The 26,637-nt window shown below is 37.4% G+C and overlaps 1 protein-coding gene across 4 annotated transcripts in view; it reads right to left on the bottom strand.

The window, feature by feature from the left end:
• LOC112024986 (F-box/LRR-repeat protein At3g26922) overlaps positions 1-2,121 on the bottom strand; it is a 12,088-nt gene extending 9,967 nt beyond the window's left edge. For 3 of the 4 annotated variants that reach the window (XR_010624227.1, XM_065761614.1, XM_065761613.1), the window contains exons 1-4: positions 1,870-2,121; positions 732-1,751; positions 375-518; positions 22-292 (exon numbers count right to left, since the gene is read on the bottom strand). Coding sequence is in view for 3 of the 4 variants with exons in the window: in XM_065761614.1 (XP_065617686.1) it covers positions 23-292; positions 375-518; positions 732-1,736 (1,419 nt within the window). In the remaining variant the exon portion in view is untranslated. The remainder of the gene's footprint in view (positions 1-21; positions 293-374; positions 519-731; positions 1,752-1,869) is intronic. The other variant, XM_065761615.1, reaches the window with a different exon arrangement.
• Positions 2,122-26,637: the final 24,516 nt, after the last annotated feature.

The following is a 26,637-nucleotide window of genomic DNA, read 5'->3' as shown; positions in this document are numbered from 1 at the left end:
GTAGCAGTTAAACAAATATACCTCAATTGACTGTAAGAAGACATGTCATTGAGCACCTTGGGAACCTAGATATTTTCTTGACAATGCTTCCCTTTAACTTTCTATCATGACCACGAACATGAATTGTTGCTTTCTTCAACACTCTTGCCTCCTTTAGAATATATTTTACAAATTCCAGTTCATGTTCAAAACCAAATCCTTTATAGCAGAAACTAGTAAGGCAAGATGTCAAATTATTAGGATCATCTAGTGGCTCCTTCCAGCATACATTGTGTTTAAGGTAACCATGACTCTGATGACAAAAGACACAAAAAATCATAAGTGTTAATTTTAGGGAAGATCAACTAAAAATACAACACATTAATTAAACTAACCTTATGAGTAACATAAAGAACTTCTAGATTAGGAGCATTTTGAAGCAAGGCTTGTAGCATGTGCCATGTCCAAGCATTAACTTTGAAGTCCAATTGGACCAAATTTTGGAACTGGGAAAGGCAAGCAGAACCATAGCTGAGACACTGCATGACAAGAGTATAATCACAACAAAGTCAAAGCTTGTGCTAGTAACTGTCTTTAACCAGCTACTGTCCTACCATTTTTTTTTTTTTTTTCCTTTTTCTAATATTGCTATTAAAACTTTAATTTACAACCTCACTTTTTCCATCCCACAATTGTTGAAGGAGTAAGTGCAATTTGAACAAGAATAAAACATTCTAATAAAAGGACCTCACCTTTAAGCTACTAGAGGAAAATGACAGGAGTTTGACGTTATAGAGTGCGGCAAGAAAGTTGAATACCCTATCTGCACAACATTCATCCTGATGTCTATCATCTTCCCAATCTACCCAAAATGTACGAGCCTCAAAACTACAAATATAAACATCAGCCTGAACTAAGCTGTCTAGTTTGTGAAGGAAAACGATGTCACGCAGATGACCTTCAAACTTAAAGTACTCCAGAGCTGGGGCGTTTATCTCAAGTTTGTAATCAAGAGAACCAAAATAAGATCCATTGGATTCTGATTGGCCAAAAGTTAAACTTAAACGTTTCAAAGTAGAAGCACATATTTTATGTTTGAACACACCCTCCAAATCTTCTCTTTGAAATGACAAATCTTCGAGAACCGGGCAGCCAGAGAGGAGCCTAAAAACAGAGTCAGGTCTATAAACAATATGTATCAGACAGAGTATCTTTAGGCTTGGGAATTGAAATGATGGAGGAGGATCAAGCACAATTGTGCCATTTAAATTCAAAACTACTAATGTCTTGCAAGAGAAAATGCTCTGAGGCAATTTCCAAATGGAATCATCACCATAAATCTGGAGATCAAGTTCTTCCAATTTACGCTCAACGACATTGCCAATCCATTTATCAAGACGAGAACAGTTACGACACAAGAAGAATTTGAGACGAAAAGTTCGAAGGTAAGGTGCTCTGTGTAGAGTCAAGAGTGTGGACACAATGTGCCCAAAGCTGAAGGGTTTGCAGTGACCTTGATTAGGCGATTGCCCGCATGACAATGAATCGCCGATTGTTCCACTGTCGAGGTCGAGTCTCGAGACGAGAGTCCAAAGGTGTTGCCATCTGCTTGACAAAATGCTTGTGGCTACTGCCTCTTGGATTGGAAGAAATGAAAGGATGTGGCAAATAAGAGATTCTGGTAAATCGCTGATCCTATCGACCAATGTGTCCTTTTTGGGGGACAGTTTCTGGGATTTTGTCTTCGATTCGGCCATCAAAGAGTCTCAATTCTGTTTGGGGTGAAAGAGAATTATATAGAATTGAAATTGATTTGAAGTTTTTACTTTTTATAACTATAAAATTGGAATTCATTTACAGAGAGAGAGAGAGAGAGAGAGAGAGAATTACCTCATGTAAGATCGTCGCTTTTGTTGGCCTCTCAGGCTTGGCCCTAAGAAATACGAATTGAATGGAACCTTTTAGCAGTTAAAACTAAAAATCATGTCCAGAGAGAAATAAAGGAACAAGACCGCAAAATTGGGAGGTGGGTTTTCGTTTCAACTTTTAAGAGAGGTGAGGTTTCAAAACACAAATGATGAGATGAGAGTAATCTCAAACACGATGTTCGGAGTTCGTTTTACCCTCGACTTTCCGACTTTCTTCTCGCTATTTTTTAATTTTTTTTATTTTATATGTACGTATAACTTTCAGAGAATTAATTATGTTAATAATTTTCATTCATTAAAATTCGAGATTATTATATTTTTTAATTATAAAAAAAATTTTAAAATGCGATAAAAAATTATTTTACTTACAAATGTATAATACTTTAAAAGAAAAAAATATAGGCTACGATACCTAGTGTGATAGGACGGGCTAATTATAGTTTGTGGGCTGAAAAAGAGACGAGTCTGTTATGTGCAAAGCCTGTCGTGGACGGACTCAGAATGAACGGATGACAGAGGAACGGGCTGATCGTCCATGGGCCTGCTGAACCTCTTAATGGGAATACTTGTGGCCCATTCCCAGAAAGCTTTAGACAGAATTCTAGTGCAAAGTGGATTCTAGAATTTACGTATATTGGTGAAGATCTTCTCTATAAGGAGAAGACTTGTCCACCACGTTTTGAGCTCTTAAAAATGATTTCTACAAGGAAAGGACTTCGACTCCAAGTAAAAGAGTGAAACTTTCGACTACTATAAAAGCCCAAATACCCTTACAAATCAAGGTACGCGTAATTAAACCTCTCTAGCACTCTGGAGTTGTAAAAAGGATCTAACTTAACCTTCGGAGGGCATTTGGCCGGCACCACACCGGTGCTTTCAGTAGGTTCTTTTTCTCTTCCTTATTGCATAGGTGATTTCTGGAGCGTATGGGCGACATGTAATCCATTGGTGATTTTTTAACATCATCAGTTGGCGCTGTTTGTGGGAAAGTAAGACTTAAAGTGATCAGACGTTGCTTCATCCCTGAGACAGAAGGGTTGCATGGTGCTCACTCACTTGATGGCAACCACCAACAACATCCAAGGAGAGGAACCACCCACAACCGCACTCAAGAGAGAGGTTCGAACTCTCACCGCGGCCGTGGAGCGCCTCACCAAACAAAATCATGACCTAGAAGAACAGTTGTATCAGAGGAACACAGCACCCAACAACCAGAGGGAGGATCAGGAAGGTATCAACGCCATGCAAAGAGACCAAGAAGGGCCTGAAGGGAGTAACGCCCCAAGCATGCCAGAACGACAAAACGCGAGCCTCCCATCCCTCATGGACGTGACTCATCTGCCTATCTTCGCAGAGATGCAGGCAATGAAGGAACAGATGGAGGTCATGATGAATGCCCTTAAAGGACGAGTGTCCAGCGATCTCGATGACCTAGTGAACTGGATCGACTCTCCATTCACCGCCCCCGTCAATTCTTTTCCCCTACCGCACAAGTTCCGGATGCCACAAATAGAGAGTTACAACGGAGTCAAGGATCCCCTAGATCACCTAGAGACATTCAAGACCTTGATGCATCTACAAGGGGTACCGGACGAAATCATGTGTAGGGCTTTCCCCACAACACTGAAGGGTCCCGCGAGAATATGGTTCAATCGGCTGACGTTGAACTCCATCAGCACTTTTAAAGAGTTAAGCGTTCAGTTCACCTCACACTTTATAGAGGGACACAGGTACAAGAAATCCACGGCATGCTTAATGAGCATCAGGCAGAGAGAGGACAAGACGTTAAGATCCTACATAACCCGCTTCAATAAGGAAGCACTTTCGATCAATGAAGTCGACGGCAAAATACTGGTGGCGGCCTTCACAAACGGGTTGCGGAAGGGCAAGTTTTTGTTCTCATTATACAAAAACGACCCTAAAACCATGTCAAAGGTACTCTACAGGGCCACTAAGTAAATGAACGCAGAAGATGTGCTACTAGCCTAGGAGGAAAAACCCAGGAAGAGAGAGCGGCAAGCGGACGTACGGTAGGATCAAGGGCAAAAGAGACCAAGGACAAGAGACAGAAGGGACGAAAGGCGCCCTAAACCCTCGGGAGGGAGGTTTATGAGCTTCACACCTCTAAACACCCCGATTGACCAAGTTTTGATGCAAATCAAAGACGAGGAAGGGGGCACTGACGTTCCTAGGGAAACTAAAAAGCGACCCAAGCAAACAGCCTCGAGACAAGTACTGTCGTTTCCACCGAGATCACGGTCATGACACGGCCGATTGCTATGACTTGAAGCAACAGATTGAGGCCCTCATTAGACAAGGGAAGTTGCAGAAATTCATCAACAAAGAGAGAGTGGATCCTAATCGCTAAGAGCCGGTCCCCCTACCGGATAATGAGCATCCTAGACCCCCCATCAGAGACATAAGAATGATTGTGGGAGGAACTGTGACTACTGGTTCCTCCAAAAAAGCTTGAAAGACGTACCTCAGAATGGTCCAAAACGTCCAACTAACAGGCTCTGCGCCTAATACAGCACGGACAGAAAGCCCTATCATTGGATTCTCTAAGGAAGATGCAAGGAGACTCCACCATCCACACGACGACGCACTAGTTGTCAGCGTACATGTGGGGGACTATAATGTTCACTGAGTATTAATCAACAACGGCAGCTTGGCAAACATTCTATACTATCCAGCATTCCAGCAAATGGGGATCGACAGAGCGCGATTGATACCAACGAGTGCTCTTCTTGTCGGTTTTGGAGGAATAAAGGTATTCCCAATAGGCTCAATCACACTCTCAGTAACGGTGGGCGATTACCCACAAGAACTCACTAGGGATGTAATATTCCTTGTGGTGGACTGCTCGTCCTCTTACAATGGTATTCTCGGACGACCCACACTTAACTCGTGGAAAGCAGCAACATCGATGTACCACCTAATGATCAAGTTCCCTACGGACCATAGGATTGGGGAGTTGCGAGGAAACTAGGTGGCCGATCGGGAATGCTACATTGCCATGCTAGAAATGGAAGATCACCATCAGACAATGTGCATAGAAAAAGAGCAGACAGTCGTGAAACCTGTTGAAGAGCTGGAGGAGATAATACTCGATGAGTCAAAACCTGAGCGAACGACTAGGATAGGGACATTGGCCCGCCAACCAGTGCGTCAGGCCCTCACAGCATTCCTTAGAAGGAACCAAGATCTATTCGCATGGAGCCACAAGGACATGCCCGGGATCGATCCCTCTGTCATGGTACACAAGCTCAACGTGAACCCCCCAACCCCACCCGTCCCGCAGAAAAAGCAAGTGTTCGCTCAGGAACAAGACCGAGCGATAGCAAAAGAGGTCAGAAAACTACTTGAGGCGGATTTCATTCAGGAAGTATATTACCCAGAATGGTTGGCAAACGTAATCATGGTCAAAAAGGCTAGCGGGAAGTGGCGAATGTGTGTCGACTTCACGAACCTTAACAAGGCATGCCCGAAGGACAATTACCCCCTCCCGCAGATAGATGCATTGGTCAACTCTACGGCTAGACACCAGCTCCTAAGTTTTATGGATGCCTTTTCAGGCTATAATCAGATCAAGATGAAGGAAGCTGACCAAGAGAAAACGACCTTCGTCACCAGCCAAGGACTTTTTTGCTATAAGGTGATGCCATTCGGACTCAAGAACGCGGGGACAACGTACCAAAGATTAATGAACAAAATGTTCGCGCACCAAATTAGGAGGAACGTACAGGTCTATGTTAACAACATGCTGGTCAAGAGCCTGCACGAAAATGATCACCTGAGCGACTTCCAGGAGACATTCGATACCCTACGGTCATACAACATGAAGCTAAATCCAAGCAAATGCGTATTTAAAGTAACGCCAGGAAAATTCTTGGGGTTTATGGTATCCCAAAGGGGAATAGAGGTCAACTCAGAAAAGATACGGGCTATCATGAAGCTAGAACCGCCAAGGACAATAAAGGACGTGCAAAGCTTGAACGGCAAAGTTGCGGCCTTGAATAGGTTCGTCTCCAAAGCGACGGACAAATGTCTACCGTTCTTCTGCATCCTAAGGAAATCATTTGAGTGGACGATGAGTGTCAGAAGAAATTTGAAGACCTGAAGAAATACCTCGCCTCTCCACCATTGCACAGCCCGTCCAAGCCAGGAGAAGACCTCTATTTGTACCTAGCAGTTTCGCAGGTAGCGGTGAGCGCGGCCTTAGTAAGAGAAGAGGAAGGAACTTAGCAACCCGTCTATTTCATAAGCTGGGGATTCCGGAGGGCTGAAGAAAGGTACCCCCAGATGGAGAAGCTCGCCTTCGCACTAGTAACCGCAGCTCAAAAGCTCAAACTGTACTTCCAGGCCCACACTATCATTGTCTTAACGGATCAACCCCTAAAAAGAGTAATGAGCAGCCTTGAAGCTGCCGGACGAATGGCTCTGTGGGCGATAGAGCTGAGTGAGTTTGACATATATTATCGATCGCAAACTACAATAAAAGGACAAGCAATGGCAGACTTCATTGCCGAGTACACCCAAACGGAGCACAAGGAGGCACATGCCCTCAGACAATGAAACATCCACACGGACGGATCTTCAAACAAGCAAGCTGGAAGAGCCGGAGTGTTAATTCAAACCCCTGATGGAGAGAAAATCAAATGTATGATTCGGCTAGACTTCCCAACGACCAAAGAAAACTGAAAGTCCGAGCCTCTCGATTTGTAATGATCAATGATGTCTTATACAAAAGAGGATTCTCACGACCATACCTAAGGTGTTTAGGCCACGAAGAAGTAGACTACGTAATGAGAGAAGTCCACAAGGGTATCTGCGGAAACCATTCGGGGGCACGTTCCTTAGTACACAAGTTGATCCGAGCAGGGTACTATTGGCCTACAACGCAGAAGGACGCATAGGCCTACATTAAGACTTGCGACAAATGTCAAAGGTTCATCAACCTAATCAGGCAACCAAACGAGGAGCTAACACCCATGACGGTTCCCTGGCCATTCGCCCAATGGGGACTAGACATTATGGGCCCTTTCCCGACAGCTACACGACAGCTGAAATTTCTAGTAGTAGGGATCGACTATTTCACTAAGTGGGTGGAGGCAGAAGCCCTAGCAACTATCACAGAGAGGAACATCAGAAGTTTTGTATAGAGAAATATCATATGCAGGTTCGGGATACCAAGGGTACTCATCTCCGATAACGGAAAACAGTTCGACAACAAGGCGTTCCAAGATTTCTGCTCGGAACTAGGCATGAGAAATCACTACTCGTCACCTGCACACCCACAGGCCAATGGGCAAGTCAAAGTCACAAACCGGTCCTTGCTCAAAATCATCAAGACCCAGCTCGATGGGGCAAAAGGCATCTGGCCTGACGAGCTACCAAGTGTCTTATGGGCATATCGTACTACGGCAAGAACGCCCACTAGAGAAACACCATTCAGACTAGCATACGAAAGCGAGGCTGTCATTCCAGCAGAGATAGGGCTTACGAGCTATCGGGTGGAAAGCTACAACAACGATAAGAATGAAGAGGCTTTGTGGCTACAGCTAGACCTAGTCGACGAAGTCCGGGCTACAGCAAAGCAGAGGTTGGCTCGATACCAAAACCTCATGGCAAAATACTACAACTCCAATGTCAGACACAAAGATTTTCAGATCGGAGACCTTGTGCTACGAAAGGTGATGGGAGCAGCTAAAGATCCTTCACAAGGAAAACTTGGCCCTAACTGGTAAAGACCCTACAAGATCTCGTCATGGCAGAGGAAGGGGACCTACCACCTCGAAACCATGGACGAACGGAAGCTACAGCACCCATGGAACATGGAGCACCTTCGAAAATACTACCAGTAGAGACAGTTTGAAGATATGAAGAACATCAGCATTCCCCATTTTCCCAGTTTTTCATTTTCCTCGTTTTTATTTCAATCAGTTCTTTCTATAAGTACCTTTTTTTTAGCCCAAAGGGGTAGGCATTTTTGACTTATTACAAACATATGGTTTTCGTTTAATTAATAAGAGGAATATTTAGACTTGACTATGTTTGTTAACTATGGACGGAGAAAAATTAAGTCCACAAGCTAGACGGATTATCCTAAAAGGATAATAACACTTAAAGTCCAGATAACGGACGGACAAGAAACAACGTCCACAAGCTGGACGGATCATCCTAAATGGATGATAACTCTTAAAGTCCAGATAACGGACGGACAAGAAACAACATCCATAAGCTGGACGGATCATCCTAAAAGAATGATAACACTTTAAGTCCAGACCACAAGCTGGACGGGTCATCCTGAACGGATGATAACACTTTAAGTCCAAAGAATGGATGGATCATCCTAAAAGGATGATAACTCTTAAAGTCCAGATAACAGATGGACAAGAAACAACGTCCACAAGCTGGACGGACCATCCTAAAAGGATGATAACACATTAAGTCCAAACCACAAGCTAGACGGGTCATCCTGAATGGATGATAACACTTTAAGTCCAAAGAATGGACGGATCATCCCGAAAGGATGATAGCACCTAAAGTCCTAAGAATGGACGGATCATCCTAAAAGGATGGTAACTCTTAAAGTACAAACAACGGACGGATAGGAAACAAAGTCCACAAGACTTGACGGATCTTCCCGAAATGATGATAACTCTTAAAATCCAAGGGAGAAGACAAAAAGCTAAATCCACGTACTGAACGGACCATCCTAAACGTGTGGTAATTCTAAAGTCCAAAGAATAGACGAATCATCCTATAGGATGACAACCCTTAAATGAACGAAGAATGGACGGATAAAAAGTTGAGTCCGCAAGACTGGACGGATCGTCCCCATAAAATAAAAAGAGAATGGACGAAGCACATAAACTGAACGGAGTCCATCTAATAACATTAAATAAAAAAAAAAAAAAAAAAAAAAAAAAGAAACTAAGTTATTACAAATCTTCCACTGGAGTCTCTCTCTCTTCAACAGGACGGTCCTGAGCATCCTTAGCTTGGCTTTCAGTGACGGTCTGGTCTGCGGGAGTTTCACAGACAGGAAGGTTCTCGTCAAAGAGAGCGTCTGTATCTTCTGACTGAACGGGTTGAACAAATGATGGCTCAGATGCAGTGATAGGGACAACGGACAGGTCCACCCCCGGGTGCAAAGTCTTCACCTGACGAATGGCATCGTCAAAACCATCGTTATATACAAGACTCAGTTCCGCGATCAGGGCGTCGAAGTCACGATACTCGCGTATCGTGACCTCCTTCACCTGACGGACCTCATTGTCTTTCTCCTCCAAAGCCTTCTTCAGACAGTCCGTCAGCTTGATACATTCGTCCCGAGCCGTCTCAGCCATCTTAAATTTCTGCTCCTGGATGATCTTCCAGGCCTTAAGCTCAAGCAGCTCGTCCTTCAGCACCTTGGCTTTCTTACGAACGCGGCCAATGGTCGTCTCATGGTTGAGACATCGTCCCATCATGCCCTTCATCATGATCATGGCTTGAAAGACAACAAAAAACATAAGTAAGATATCAAAGGCAGAAAGAAAAAGGGTGAAAGGACGGACCATATGACGACGGATGAGTTACTTGTGCAATGTTGAAGAGGCCCGTCTCTCCCATCGCCTCTGTCAAGTGGTTCCCCAGGTCCTCGTAGTCGTCAGTAGTAATGATGGACGACAGCCTCTCAAGAGCATACTTGGAGTCCTCACGGAGTAGGACGGGGGGCTTCTTCTGGCTACCGGACAAACCCATCATTAGGCCCTTACCAGCCCCATGCTTGACCGGGGTGACCATTTTATTCCCCCCAGCCATCAAGCCAACGACGGGCTCCAGGGAAACTTTGGGCTGTTTAGGTGCATGGTCACCCTTCACGGGCAATTTCCTATTAAGAGTTTGTTTGCTAGAGCCCGTCCCCATAGGGTCCGTTCCAGCCTTTTTGTTTTTTACAGCTTGAAGTCTGATAGTTGCTCACCTTTTAGCATCCTCCATCTCTGAAAGAGGTAGACGGTTTAAAAAAAAAAAAGATAAAGGAGAGGCGACGGACTTACGTTGACGGGTGCGCTTCTCGTACTTAAGTGCCACTGGGGTTGGCTCGGGCCCATCGCAATACCAGTGAATGGTGTTGAGACTGACGAGCTTAGCCCAGGTCCATTCCTTGGGTTTTGTCTTTGCAAAAATTTTCTCAAGGAAGCTGAATTCCTCAAGAGTGATTTATGGACGCTGTCAAACTGTGCCAAACAAGACGGACATTAAAAAACGCAATAAATATTAAATAAACTAAACTTAATCGTTTCTACACGACAGGCCATACCAGATGGGTTTAAAATGCCCCAAACTATGTTGACGGGCATGTAATCCGTTTCCCCTGGATGACACATCCAACCGTCTCCTTCGATGAAGAAATAACGGCTCTTCCAGTCTCTATTCGAGTCTGGGTATCATATATAACTTTTAGGACGGGGCTCCGAGGGACGAAGCTATACATGCCCCTTGATTTATCTATCTCGTCTAGACGATAGCAGTGAAGGAACTCCCTTATCGTAAGCCTTCTCCTACCGTCCGACATAGCTCCGTACAGAACCTCCATTGCTATAAAGACCCTCTAAGCGTTAGGAGATACCCGGCTGACAAATATACCTAGGTATTTAAGGAGTTCACAATGAAGTGAATTTAGAGGGAATCTTAGGCCGGCCTTGAGCATCTATTTATACACCCCTACACCGTCCACTCCTTTATAATAGCATTTTTCTGACATATAGGGCAGACGGAATGGGATGTGATCTGGGATTTGGTAACGGGCCCTAAGGGTATTAAAGTGAGGTTCTTTAATGGTGGATGTAAAGGCGTGCACCGTCCACTCTGGAAGCATGATGAACTCTCTAAGTCAGCTCCCACGGCGGATCTAACTATCGGCTCTTCATCGTCAGTTGAACCCTCCTCTATTTCAATCATCTCCATGCCCTCATTTGTTGAGGACAAGGAGGATGAAGATGGACTACTCTCCTCACTCAGAGCGTCTTGGTGTTTGGGACCTGATGAGTATACCTCTTCGTAGTCCGCCCCGTCACAAACGACCGACTGGTTACTTGACGCACTAGACATGGCCTACATGTAATGACAAAACCTAAGACTCTGACGGGTTTGGAAAGAGCGATAGGGGCATAAAGTCTAAAAAGACAGCATTAAAAAGTAAATAAAAATTAAAAGAGGTCGGATAGAGGATTGCTTACCAAAAATTCAGAATGAGCAAGGTGTTGCAGACGACGGGTATAAGAGTGAACGAAGTATTCTCTGACAGGTATGACGGACTCGCTCAGACAATTTTTTCTAGTAAAAAGTGGAAAAATGAGGGGCGAAAGGGTCGATATTTATAGAGGATGTGCACGGAAGACGAAGCGACACCTCGTTCCAAAACAACGACCATTGAAGGGGTGACACTTGGCACGGATCATAAATGTGTTACTTCTAACCTGTCAGTGTACGGAGATAAGTTCACGGTGCTAGGTATCATAGTCACATGATCGAGGTTTTAAAACCGTCACCCCACGGGTCCGTCCGCTTTGTCATGACGGACCCATCGGGTGAGGGGGCAACTGAAAGGGAAAAAATATAGGCTACGATACCTAGTGTGACAGGACGAGCTAATTATGGTTCGTGGGTTGAAAAAGAGACAAGCCTGTTATGTGCAAGGCCTGTCGTGGATGGACTCGGAATGAATGGATGACAGAGGAATGGGCTAATCGTCCATGGGCCTGCTGAACCTCTTAATGGGAATACTTGTGGCCCATTCTCAAAAAGCCTTAGACAGAATCCTAGTGCAAAGTGGATTCTAGAATTTACGTATATTGGTGAAGATCTTCCCTATAAGGAGAAGACTTGTCCACCACGTTTTGGGCTCTTAAAGATGATTTTTACAAGGAAAGGACTTCGACTCCAAGTAAAAGAGTGAAACTTTCGACTACTATAGAAACCCCAATACTCTCACAAATCAAGGTACGCGTAATTAAACCTCTCTAACACTCTGGAGTTGTAAAAAGGATCTAACTTAACCTTTGGAGGGCATTTGGCTGGCACCACACCGATGCTCTCAGTAGGTTCTTTTTCTCTTCCTTATTGCATAGGTGATTTCTGGAGCGTATGGGCGATGTGTAATCCATTGGTGATTTTTTAACATCATCAATACTCATCACATTCTTAAATTTTTTTTGTGATTAAAAAATGTAGTAATCTCAAATTATAATAAAGGAAAATTAGGTTAGTGTTCATCTACAATTTACTTGTTTCATTCTATTCCTTTATGGGCTCCCAAACAAAGGATAAAAGTTAATAATTTTCATCCATCATAATTCGGAGTTACAATATTTTTCAATCACACCTCTAGGTATTTTTGCAATTGAAAAATGCAACAACCTTGAATTAAGATAAATAGAAAGTGTTAACCTTTAAAAAAAATTAGAAGAGCCTCTAAGCATACGGAAGAATCTTATAAAATTTAAGATGTATTTTATTTTTATTTTTCTAACCTTCTATAAAAAAAAGGTTTTATATTTGAAATTTCAAATGAAAAAGAAAGGTCCAAGAATTAATTTGAGTAACATACTACAAATTATCACTAACTCACCATCTTAGCACCATGCACTATATCAACATCCATTATAAACATCATCAATACTATGCATGATCCCTCCATAACATCCAGAATTGACGACATTAACATCAAGAGGTTGAATGCCCACCACCATAGAGTGTGGTTTGGTGGTAGGAGTTATCATATCGTTTGACATAATACTTGCCAAGAGTTGAGCGATTAGAGTAGTACTTTAACGAATGTGTTGTATCCACAATGATAGTCCTATCAAGTCTAAATGGTACACATGGTATTACTCATTGTCGTCATGTGACAAGATTAATGAGTCCACACCAAAGACCCTCTTTTTATTTGGGAAAAAAGAAAAGAAAAAATCGAATGCCCAACCGTTTCACTAAATCACATTTGAATGTTTGTACATGGCCATATCTTAGTAGTAACAAAGTTTGCTTATAGTTGCAGGATTAATTGGTCCGACCTAAAAGAAATTGATTTTAGTATAGGATTACTTGACCAATTAGATTAATCAATCCAAATATCTCTCAAATCTCAATCATCTAAGACTAAGAGAAATGAAAAAGCAAATATGTCTACATTCAATCAAAATAACTTAAATATAGAAAAAAAAGTTTAAATATCATAAAAAATTCTTGTCAAACCAAGTATGGTTCTACAACTTGACAAATGCATCATTGTTTTTTAATAAATTGTTTTTCTATTTCCATATCCTTCTAGTTAAAGAAAATAGGATAAACAATTACACAATTTTATACAAAAAATATTAATATTAATACAAAACGGTCATCTAGATTACGACCTACATATTTCAAAACCACTCACAATACTTCCATTTTACTAGCATTTACATTAATTAATAAATAAATAAATTAGCCTAACAACCCCACTCCAAAAAATAAAAAATAAATTACATTTTTGAAAAACTAAACCACATCTTTGAATTGTCTATTGTTAGTAAGGTTACACATGAAGGGATTTAAAAAAAAAAAAAAAAAAAAACTCAAAATTAGGATTTTGAAAATGAGAAAACTATTGGTTTTAATGTATGCTAGTTTTTAGAAAAAAAATGTATCAAACATGTGTAGATATATATATATATATATATATTTTGAGAGAGTTTCAACTATGGAGTCTGCTTTTGATTATGACTTTTTATCATCAAACCAAGATACCAATCGGTTTTTAGTGTAGGTGGAGATTGAATCTCAGATCTTTTATTTAACCATCAAAGACTTTACTAGTTGAGCTAACTAGAATATGCTAAATTTTTGGAAAAAAGTTTCTCTGGTATATATATATATTTTTAATTTTGTTAAATTACAATTTTGACCCTATTTTTTATTTTTAAAAGAATAAAAATTATTTAATTAGATTTCATGTATTTTTTATATTTTATCTATCTATACTATTATTTAAGGGCTTCTCCTGTTTGTGTTAGATTTTTTTTTTTTTTTTTGGGTTCTAAAATACCCCTACAACTTATGTTTAAGTAGAGGCAAAACTTGGTAAAAATGCTTCTTTATTTCCACATAAAACACTATCTACAAAATAGGACCACACTCCAATACACTCACCTTAGTTTTCAAATCAAATTACTTCTTCTTCAGTTCTCCAATTCTCTCAATTCAGTGTTAATCTTTTTTAATACCCCTTTAACTCCCACCTGAAACATAGCCTACAAATTAGGACAACTCTCCTAGTGGTTTTCAAACTCAACTTGATAACTATTAGAGATTTAAACTGTTACAACTTTCATATTCCTTCGATAACTAAAATAATCAACCCACATTTTAAACACAATGGATGGACCATAGTACAATGTTGGTTTGAAGTGTTGTGTTTAGGAATGATCTTTGGATANACAAAATTAAAAATATATATATATACCAGAGAAACTTTTTTCCAAAAATTTAGCATATTCTAGTTAGCTCAACTAGTAAAGTCTTTGATGGTTAAATAAAAGATCTGAGATTCAATCTCCACCTACACTAAAAACCGATTGGTATCTTGGTTTGATGATAAAAAGTCATAATCAAAAGCAGACTCCATAGGTTGAAACTCTCTCAAAATATATATATATATATATATATCTACACATGTTTGATACATTTTTTTTCTAAAAACTAGCATACATTAAAACCAATAGTTTTCTCATTTTCAAAATCCTAATTTTGAGTTTTTTTTTTTTTTTTTTTTTTTAAATCCCTTCATGTGTAACCTTACTAACAATAGACAATTCAAATTTAAAAATTATATTAAATTCAAAAAAAAAAAAAAAAAAACTCATCACATGTGCAGAGCACGTGTGATAAGGCTAGTTTATTTTATTGTTTATTCTTTTTTTAGAAGAATTTTATTGTTTATTTTGTGTGTGTGCGCGCATGTTTTTTTTTTTTTTTTATTTGTTTTGAAAAGAGAGGCAGCCCGCAAGGAGTGGTACTACACGTGAATGGATAAATGATAAATCATGGGCGTGGTTAATTTAAATTTTATTTATTTTATAAAAGGTAGTCAGTTTAAAATCTAAATTTCTGGTAAAGGGATTTTTTTTTTCTTAATAAATTTCTAATTAATGACGTTCTGAGTTTAAATAAGCTTTTGAAAAAAAGTTAGGAAAAAATGCTCATAAACCCTTGAACTTTGAAGTAGTGGTCAAGACACATCTAAAATTATTTTGGCCAATTTACTCCTTTAACTTTATACGCTTGCCAAATCAATACTTCTATTAGTTTGGTGTTAAAAAAAATAATGGAAAAAATCATGTGAGAAGCACACACAAAAATTACCAAGGTGAATCAGCTAAATTGGGAAGGAGAGAGGAAGCTAGGTTTAGAGAGAGGAAGACAAGAGACTATGGAACCAAAATCTAGAACCAATACAAAAACCTCTCTTTTGTGTCGGACCTTTGTCCCGTCATCAGCTTGCAACTAGAATGCTTTTTTTTTTTTTTTTTCTTTTTATCCTTTTTTGCTGCTCTTGTTTTTCCAATCTCAATCTCTATGTGCAAGTTTTTGCATTTTTTTGGTTTGGTTTAATTTTTGGGCTTTACCCTATACACTTATCCAAGTGTTTCAAGACTTGTTATGGATTGCATAAAGTTGGCTGTGGTGAAATTTTCATTTGATCAAATTGGTTTTGAGTATGCTATATAACTGTTTGATGAAATACCTAAGAGCAATATGACCAATGTTCTAATGGGTTTTCGTTTTATTATTATTATTATTATTATTATTATTATTATTATTATTATTATTATGAAAATTACCTTAAAATAGTTGGCTACTGGGTTTAAAAATAATAAAATAATTTAAAATTCACAATCATATAATAAACTCACAAAAAATTATATGAACTTCACTTATTATTTTAATCACATAAATAAATAATTATATATAATGTGCAATAAACTTTTGACAATAAGAATAATAAGATAGACATAACTACAAAACACACGGGCTTTAGCTGCGTTTCAAAAATGCAACTATAGACCCTAAAAACGCAGCTACAAGCTACAAACGCAGCTTTTACTGTGTGACAATAGCCTCCTGTGGGGTCTATAGCTACGTTTTTTTTAACGCAGCTAAAGGTATCCCTATAGCTGCGTTTCCCCCCTCTATAGCTGCATTTTTCCACCCCTATAAGCTGAGACTTATAGTTGCGTTTTGTAAAAAACATGGCTATAAGCTCAGACTTGTAGCTGTGTTTTTTAAAACGCGGCTATAAACCATCTTTGGGCTGCATTTAGAAACGCGGCTATAGGTGTTTTTTTTTTTCTTTTCTTTTTTTTCTTTTATGCTAAATCTGTAATTCTTACCCAAAACAATTGCCAACACTCAACAATTCCCAACCAATTGCTAGCAAACAAAACAAGTTTCCAGCAAAAGATTTTTACATCACAAAATGCATATCCCCCAAGGAATTTTACACCACAAAAAATTGTCAGCAAACATCATGGTACTTGATTAGCCAGTTTCCAGCAAACATCATGTACACACAACCATATTATGAGACCACAAATATTCTTTTCCCAAAATAGATTAGCTTTGAAGAATAGAGCTATTAGGAAAAGTCAGGAACAACACTTCTACAAAGGGTACAAACATCTTAGCAGAAGTAGTGAAATTTCCTTAAATTTTGTTTTTATAGAAAAATAGAGAGGACACAGAAAGAAGTGAATGCCTTTATGTATTTTTTTTTTCTTCTCTCTCTCACTTTTTCCCTTAGTGGTAATTTCTCTCATGCACCCAATGGATTTTGAATCCATGATCAAACTTAATGGGACTTGCTAATATTTCTTAGAACAAAATATAAAAAGAAACCAACAAAATTCAGATAGAAGCAAGGGCATGGTAGGAAATGCAACATGATAAGCAAACTGTTGAAGAAGCACAAACATACCTTGTTTATCAACGATTACAGAACTACTAATGCTCTTCTAAAGCTCAAAAGGTGCTTCAACTTCACTAACAGTAACTGGAAAATAAAAAAGGCACACAAGATGAAAAAATTAAAACTAGAAAGAGAGAGTTGAGAGAATGTAAAATAAATAGAATATATATTTATATTTATATGTTACACAAACCCAATGCTCCTTGAACTCGCAACCTCACCCTTCACCCCCATATCATTATATTGATACTCAAAGAAAGAATAATAATATTGAGATGAATAAAAATACTGTTCAGCTCTCATTATTATCTAAATCCAACGGATAGTCTTAGAGTAAAGGCAGACAAGTCAATTGTCATTTCCTTCGTTCATTTATGATGTGTATCAGGCATCTCCCATTTACAGATAATTATAATTGAATGTATTAAGTTATCCATTGAGCCTATTACGTATCCAAGACAAGACAACTTTAGAAAACAAATTTACATCCGAAATTACAGAGGCCTTGCTTCTATATTGTCAATTACTCCCTTTAGACGTGGATTTCGTATCTCAAAAAAACATGGGGCAACAAAACGATTAGGAATGGTAAGCTCACAAAAAATGAAAAAGGAAAAAATAAAAATAAAAATCATGACAAAAGCATAAACAAATGCCACATATAATGAATATAATAGTCAATCAATTATGACACAAGAAATACATAAAGACAGTCCAAAGTGAAAAATGGTTATAAGTTAAATAGGGTATATTTAAGTGGCCTCGATTGTGGTTTATTATATATATTTAATTGGATGTGGTTAACTTTGGTTTGGTGATTGAGATACCCCATCTTCTTTGTCAAAAACGATTAGCAATTATGTTTGCCATTACCTATATTAAAGCACAAGCAATTCTATTAAAGAATTTTAAAGAATTACCTATATATCGTGATTAGTGTTCTTACACTTCTTTCTCAAAGAAGAAATTTTCGAGTTGTGCAATCTCGACCCTTATATTGTCATATTCAATCTTTGCTCCCTGAAAACAACATAATCATGGCATTCTCTCTAAGGTTGTAAAAATCAATTGAGCTGTTTGAACATCTTGACTGAGCTCAACTTGGGAAAAATATTTGTGAAGCTGTCAAATGACCATTGATGATAATAAGAAGGTAAATATATAAATATTAAAATTGATGAACTTTATATGCCATCAATATCTTAAATTAAGTTTTATAAGATATTAATTAATTATTTGTAATCTATTAATAATCTAAATAGTCTATTTAGTAGTAAAAATCATGTATTATTATTATTATTATTATGAAGAAAAGATAGAAAAATCATGTATAATTTTTAACAATACAAAAGTTGGTGAATCTAATTTTATAAGTCATAAAAAAAAAAAATTCAGTAGGTCTAATTAACTTTAATATTATAATTTCAATTGAAATTTAGTTATTAATTATTAGCAAGGAAATGAGTAAAAATTATAACACTAAATTGGTTACCCATCAGGGGTGAATGCCTCTAGATTATCTAGCAACTAATTCTGATGGCAACACTCGTTCTGACCGTCGGAGAATATCAAAGGTAAATCTTAACCCGTGCAACTGGATCACTAGACAAACAACTCAGCTACATGCACTGTAAGTTACATATATTTGCACTATTTCATAAAGCAAAGGCTCCACTACAAGAACACCCTTCGCCCACAAAATTGAAGTCTATATATATAAAAAATACGGACAAAATTACTTTTTGCCCATTTCTGAAAATAAATCCAGCATTTTGCCCTATTTCTCAAACTAATTAGGGAAATGTCCCTCTTTTGAAAATCGAGTTTCTGAAAATCGAGTTAGGCCCTATAGCGGCGTTTTTAGGGACCCTATAGTGACGTTTTAAGGACCTATAGTGACGTTTTATAACTCGATTTTCATAAAATCGAGTTATAGGTAAAAAAAAGAAAAAAAATTTGCATGTAACTCAACTTTATGAAAATCGAGTTACAAAACGTCACTATAGGTCCTTAAAACGTCACTATAGGGTCCCTAAAAACGCCGCTATAGGGCCTAACTCGATTTTTAGAAACTCGATTTTCAAAAGAGGGGCATTTCCCTAATTAGTTTGAGAAATATGGCAAAATGCTGGATTTTTTTTCAGAAAGGGGCAAAAAGCAATTTTCTCCTAAAAAATACCCACTCTATACATGGCCGCTAGGTGCGCGGTGCACCTCTCTTGAGTAGTAAAACTCCCTTATTTTATACGTATAATACACATAAGTTATAACATCAATTTAATCACAATTTAATGGCGACAAAATTTGTGTACCAACTATTTTAAATTAATAGTTATAATATCTCATAATAAATTTTGTAACATTATAAATTGTAAATGTAAATAAATATTTATTTATTTTTATTAAATCACACCACTAAATAATGTTTCAAAGGGTAGTAAAATGATCCTCAGTTAAACGGCTCTAACGGGTCAAAATGGGTTTCACGTCTAATTTTTTTTTTTTTTTTTTTGAATTGACATGAACTTATTAAGTCTCAACCCTAATCTACTAATTTTATATCGTATTTATGTCATGTTTGGCTCTAACGGGTCAAAATGGGTTTCACGTCTAATTTTTTTTTTTTTTTTTTTGAATTGACATGAACTTATTAAGTCTCAACCCTAATCTACTAATTTTATATCGTATTTATGTCATGTTCACATGTTATATATTACAAACCTTAACTATACTTTTTTTTTTTTTTTGGAGATAATATAGACTCAAGACACAAGGGATGGGAAAAGGGGAAAACCTTAACTATACTAATGTACATATTAATTTAAAAATGCAAGGGGCTAGGGGCTGCCACTGGCACTATGGTTCCATCCTTTTCATTTCTTTCCATTATAGAGTTGGGTGATTTATAGAAATGATAATTGGATCATAATTGGGTCTAATTGGGTCTCCAATTAAAACCCAATAAACATTTATGTTAATTGGGTTAATACTTAATACCCATTTAACCCAATTAATAATTGGGTGGGTTTGGGTCTTATTTAAGTGGGTGGGTTTGGGTGAGCAAATAGGTTTCAGTTGAATTTGCCACCCCTGAGCAATTGCTTCAGTCAACATAAAATGCAAAAATTGCAAAATTTTACACAACATGGCACAAAAAATACCAACATCAGTCTTTCTAAACATTTGTAAATATACAAAGATACTATAGTAACCATGTAAATATACATGGTTACTATAACTTTGTATACAATGTTTTAATAATTTATCTCTCTCTCTCTCTCTCTCTCTCTCTCTCAAAGTTTGCTGCCCATACACCCATGACCCAACACAGCCCAACCATCACCCAATCACCACCACCACAATCCATCGCAATCCATGATATTCCAATCACAAAATCTACCAAAAACAAAGGAGAATCAAATCAAAAATCAATCCAAACCAGAAATCACCTATGAGTCCGCTTCAAAAATCACCTGAGTAAGGTGTATTTACTGAGCTACAAACATTGCCCACCCGAAGGCAAGAGATTCAGCAACTTATGGATCAACTATCTAAGCATAACATAATAGTAGACACATTTCATATTAGAGCCACTTGTAACTCTTTCAGTCCATAAGCTTCCTAATTGAAATCCAAACAGATTAAAATATAGGTGTTTAATTAACCCAAAAATTGACCCTTATACTATTAAATACCATATGTACTCATGAGTTTACAAACTAAACATTAATCATGAAGAACTAAACTAGAATTCTTTTAATTTGTAATTAGTTTATGATTCGTATGCTTTCCTTACCAACAAAAATATGATAATTTGTATAAATATCTGTGTGATCATTTGTCCAAGCATCAAATAGGTCTATAAGCTTCCTCCAGGAATCAAGAAGCTTTTGAGATCTTACTTAATCTAAATACTATTATAAACATGAATTGATAATCTAGACATGGATCACCAGAAACTTTTTCCCCAAGGAATCAAGAAGCAAAGGGCTTACAACTATTTAATAAAAAAAAATAATAATAAAAAAAAAAAGGAAATGAGGAAAGTTCATAATAGGGGTGTGCAAAAAACCGAAGAACCGAAAAAACCGATTCAAACCGACCAAACCAATGCAAAAATTTCGGTTCGGTTTCGGTTCGGTTCGGTTTCGGTTTTATTAAATAAAAAACCGAACAGTTCGATTTGGTTTTCGGTTGCAAATTTTAACAAACCGAACCAACCGAACCGAACCAAAATATATTATTATAATATTATATTATAATTTATATTAAATATATAATATTTTATAAATATTTAATTTGACTCTGACTGACCCTCTGTCCACTGAGATATGCTTTTCTCAAAGAAAGAGAGATATGCTTTTGGCCTTTGGCAGCCAACTTTGCGTGGGGCAGTGGACTTCCATCTTTTCATATTCAAACAATTCAGTCATCTTTTCATATTAAAATAATTCAGTCATTCAATCATTCAGTGATTCACAATTCAATGATTCAAGATTTCAAAATTTAAACAAATGATCCGGCCTAGATTAATCATAACATTTTTTAAACATAATATTTTAAAACCCATTAGATTAATCATCTATAATTAAACTAAGTAAATATCTAATTAAACTAAAACTAATTAGAGTATAAAGACAAAAGATGGAAAACCATATCCTACGTACCCAGCCCACACTTCAGTTTCACTCTCACACTTTCCACTCTCTCATCTCTCTCACGTTCACTTCAAACTTCAGCCTCCACTCCACAGTCCTCTCATGCCGAATCACCCTCTGCCACTACCTCCACACGCCACCCTCCCCACGCCGGCTTGATCATCGGCTTCTCATCTTAGTAATCTCACAGTGAGACTCTGTTTTGAAGCTCTTTTCTTCTTTTCTTTTGATTCTCTTTTCTTTTGATGCTCTTTTCTTCTTTTCTTTTGATGCATGATGATAAGTAAATAGGGGAATTCAAACACGTTGAAAACATGACAAAACGCCACTTTTTTATTTATTCCATCCAAGGTGTATATATGTGAATGATTTGAGGGTTTTTTTTTTTTTTTCTTCTTTTGTTGAGCTAGTGAATGATTTGAGTTAGTGTAATTTAGTTTTATATAATGTTGATTTTGTACCCCCTCTCTGTTTTGTGTTTTAGGTTTTGAAAATAGTGAATCTCTGTTTTGTAGAAACAACATAGATCAAGATGTTTATTTTTTTAAGTTTTAATGTTTTATATGCAAATAAAATAAGAGGCATGAATACTGCATTTTTTTTTTTTTTAAAAGCCCAAATAGAAAATTTTTGGAAAAAAAAACTGAAGGCCCAACTAACCCAAACTCCAGACCCAAAAACCGAAACCGACCAAAAAACGACCAAAACCGAAACCGACGGTTTTTCAACTATTTCGGTCGGTTTCGGTTGAGACTTTTAAAAACCGAAAATTTCGGTTTCGGTTGGCCGGATAAAAAAAAAAGGGATTGAACCAAACCGATTACAGCCCTAGCTCAGACCTCTGCTTTTAAGATCTTACTTAATCATTTCATTTACACCAAGAGCATCCTATACCATATTTCACCCCTATGTTTACTTCAGTTGCACATATTACAAAGGCAAACAAAAGACCCAGATACATGTTGAAAGATGCATGTTGCCAAATCACTGACCTGTTATGTCAAAGTGATATCATTGAATTAGTTATAGGCTAGTGAAGAAGATTTGATAAGAAACAACCTTGTAGAAAGCTAAGAAAAGTACACAACATTCTGAGTCTTTCTTCCAATATATAGTTTATTTTTGAGGTCACACTTTCGAGAGACACATTCAATTCTTTTTACCATTTCAACTATTCCAGGTCAGGCAACTCATTCATATGAAGAGACAACAAAAGCTTATTTATGAACGTTTCTTTATCCAAAATTTAGCCTAATTCATAATATTTATACTGTGCAGGTCAAGTGTAGTTTTTGAACATTTTTTTTCACAAGAATCAATCTATCACAAGGAGATAGAGAACACCGGATAATTGATCCATTCTCTCTCTCCTCAAATAATTTAAAAGGAGGGCAGAACAAAAAGGAAAATTAACAGCCAGAAAAAACTACTAACACATTATGATCAACACAGGTCCATACATAGAAAACAATTGTGGCAAGCCTTTGAAATTAGTTGCTAATTACCATTTAGGGAGAGAGAGAGCCTTGGTTTCAGACATGTCCTAGAGAGCCATGGGAACACTGATAGCATCTCGTCAACACTTTCCTTTAACTTTCCACTAGAAGCTTTGATGGTCATTGTTTTCAAGGCCCTTGCCTCCTTTAGAATATATATTACAAATTCCACTAAATGTTATAATCCTTCAAATCCTCTAAAATTAAAATTTGTAAGGTGTGATGAAAGATAATCAGGACCATTTGGAGGCTCCACCCAGCATGCCTTTGTCTTCACTTTTTAAAAGAAGCTGATGGCAAAAATACAGTAGTAGATCATATTTTTAGGTTGGGGAAAGATTAATTAAAAAAATATCCTCCAATTAACTTGAATAACCATATTAAAAACAAGACCTTCTAAATTAGGAGATGCAAGGAGCAAGGCTTGAAGCACATGCCAGTTAGAAGGATTAAGTTTGAAGTCCAATTAGACCAAAATTTGGAAATGGAAAAATAAATTGAACCAAAGCCAAGGCATTGCATGTCAAGAGTAGTGGCCAGATTAAAATAATTCTTAAAAAAAAAAAAAAAAAAGGGGGTATAGAATCTTTAGGCTCAGTAATTGAAATAAGGCATTGCATGTCAAGAGTAGTGGCCAGATTAAAATAAAAAAAAAAAAAAAAAAAAAAAAAAAGAAGGGATAGAATCTTTAGGCTCAGTAATTGAAAGGATGAAGGAGGATTAATCTCAATTCTACCGCTTATTTCCATAACCACCAACATTTTGCAATAGAAAATCCTACAAGGCAACCTTTACCAACCAGGAAGTCTCTAGAACCACCTTCTGCACACGCCAGAAGGCCACGTGTCCTCCTAAAACCCTAAACCCTCCATATATGAAACCGCACGCTTGGCTACTCTGTACTCAGCCTCCACTTCCAGCAAAGCCAGCAAACAAACACAGACAACTTCCATAGTTTTCACTTCCCTAAGCCTTAACAATGGCAACCAGAATGGTACTTGGAAACACCAAAGCTCCCCTCCATATCCTTCGGAATCGCATCGTCCAAAAATGCAATGGCATAAACAATACCTCCAAGGTGGCTGCTCATAACATTGTGTTCAACAAAAGAGAAGGTGGGTTCTTTGGGTTTGATCTTAATCTTAAGGGGGGGGAGGGTGTTGTAGCTATTGACAAAGGTGAGAGGGCTAGTGGTGGCTTTGTCTTTGTTGAGAAAGCTGATAAAGAAGCTGGTTTGGTTAATGGGTATTTTGTCAAGGACCAGACTCGGGTTGTGGAGGCTGCTAGTCAGCGACGTGTCGATGATGGTGATGCTGATGAGGAGTCGGAGTCGGATGATGAGTTGGATGGGCTTGATGAAGATGAGTGGGGTGATGAGGATGAGGATGTTGATGATGATGACTTTGTTGAGGAAGAGGATAAGGATGATGATGATTTCCAAGTTAGGAAGAGGAAGTGAGTCTTTGATCATCATTGATGAAATTGTTTTTTGACTATTTTTCTTTTCTTTCTCCTTAAAGGGTTAAGATTGTAGAATGGGGTTGTACTCTCTCTGTTGCATATTTTCTTGGTTAATACTATTAGATTTAGTACTTGCTGAATATTTATATCCTCTCTTTACTGTGGTTATTACTTACTATCATGATGGTGATGAGTGTGTCTATGAGAAATGATTGTTTGTATTCAGGGTTTTATTTTATGCTGGTGAAATCAAGCATCCCAATAGCCTCTCTAAATACATTTTTCTCTCAATTTTGGAGAGAGAACCCCCTAAACAACACTCCAGCAGTTTTTCCAAATATTTTTGACAATGCAATTTCTTAGAGGCTTTTCTACACTCTCTTCTTTTTTATTTTTAGTTCAACAAAGAATAATTGCTTGTCTGGAAATTAATTTGAACATTGTAATATGTTTTTTTCATAATGTTCTTAGGACACATCAATTCCTTTTTCAAAATGATACTAGCTGTTTCTTTTCATGTTCTGAATGGTGTCGTGTGCTTGGCATGGTGCTGAAGCAGAGATAGCATTGGTAAAATTCTATGACATGTTGAATAATGGTGTGAATCTATCTGTTGAATGGTGATTTTTTTTAAGATAACCAAATATTTCAAATAGAGAAGATAAATAGTAAGGACCATGGAAGACAATGAGATATAGCATTGGTAACATATTGAAATGGCAACCATGTAAATTGGTACAAAATCAATTTTTACACCGACGACAATTTTTGGGAGTTTCAAGGGAATTACACTTCCCTTGGACACCACATTGTAGATGATAGGGGAATGGAAAATAGGATAGATCTTATCCAGATACGGCCATGAGATTTTCAAAGAAAAATAAGTAAGTTAAGGCGAAGGAATTTGTAAGCTAAAGACACTGTACAAATCCTTGAAAAGATGGAATGAGAATAACATTGATGAGATTCTTAAAGTAATTCAGTCATTCAATGGAGAACAATATGGATGTTCCAAGTAAAGGAAGAGGAGAAGGGGAGATCACTTATCCTAAAGTAAAAGACAATTTCTCACATGTTTGAGATCCTTAAAAATAAAAAATTAAAAACTTAAAAATTAAAAAATAAAAATCTAGAGGATCAATTGAAAGCCATTTTTGTACAATTTCTCATATGTGTGTTTGGATTGAAACCAAAAATCAATCGAAACCAGAAATCACATATGAGAACGCTTCAAAAATCACCTGAGTAAGGTGTATTTACTGAGCTGCAAACATTGCCCACCCGAAAGCAAGAGATTCAACAACTTATGGATCAACTATCTAAGCATAACATAATAGTAGACACATTTCATATTTGAGCCACTCGTAACTTTTTCGGTCCATAAGCTTCCTAATTAAAATCCAAACAAATTAAAATATAGGTGTTTAATTTACCCAAAAATTGACCCCTTATACTATTAAATACCATATGTACTAATGAATTTACAAACTAAACATTAATCAAGGAGAACTAAACTAGAATTCTTTTAGTTTGTAATTAGTTTATGATTGTATGCTTTCCTTACCAACAAAAATATGATAATTAATTTGTATAAATATCTGTGTGATCATTTGTCCAAGTGTCAAATAGGTCTATAAGCTTCCTCCAGGAATCAAGAAGCTTTTAAGATCTTACTTAATCTAAATACTATCTATAAACATGAATTGATAATCTAAACATGGATCACCAGAAACTTTTTCCCCAAGGAATCAAGAAGCAAAGGGCTTACAACTATTTAATAAACAAAAAAAAAAAAAAAAAAAGAAATGAGGAAAGGTCAGACCTCTGCTTTTAAGATCTTACTTAATCATTTCATCTACACCAAGAGCATCTTATACTATATTTCACCCCTATGTTTACTTCAGTTGCACATATTACAAAAGGCAAACAAAAGACTCGGATACATGACTAGTAATAGAGGTGTTATGTCGAAAGATGCATGCCTGTTATGCCAAAGTGATATCACTGAATTAATTATAGGCTAGTGAAGAAGATTTGATAAGAAATAACCTTGTAGAAAGCTAAGTACACAACATACTGAGTCTTTCTTCCAATATATAGTTCATTTTTGATGTCACACTTTC

This window comes from Quercus suber, unplaced genomic scaffold (assembly GCF_002906115.3).
Source record: "Quercus suber isolate HL8 unplaced genomic scaffold, Cork oak 2.0 scaffold_422, whole genome shotgun sequence".
In the NCBI taxonomy this organism is placed as follows: Eukaryota; Viridiplantae; Streptophyta; class Magnoliopsida; order Fagales; family Fagaceae; genus Quercus; species Quercus suber.
Note: the sequence above shows the minus strand (reverse complement) of the source record. Positions and strands in the feature narration are given on the sequence as shown.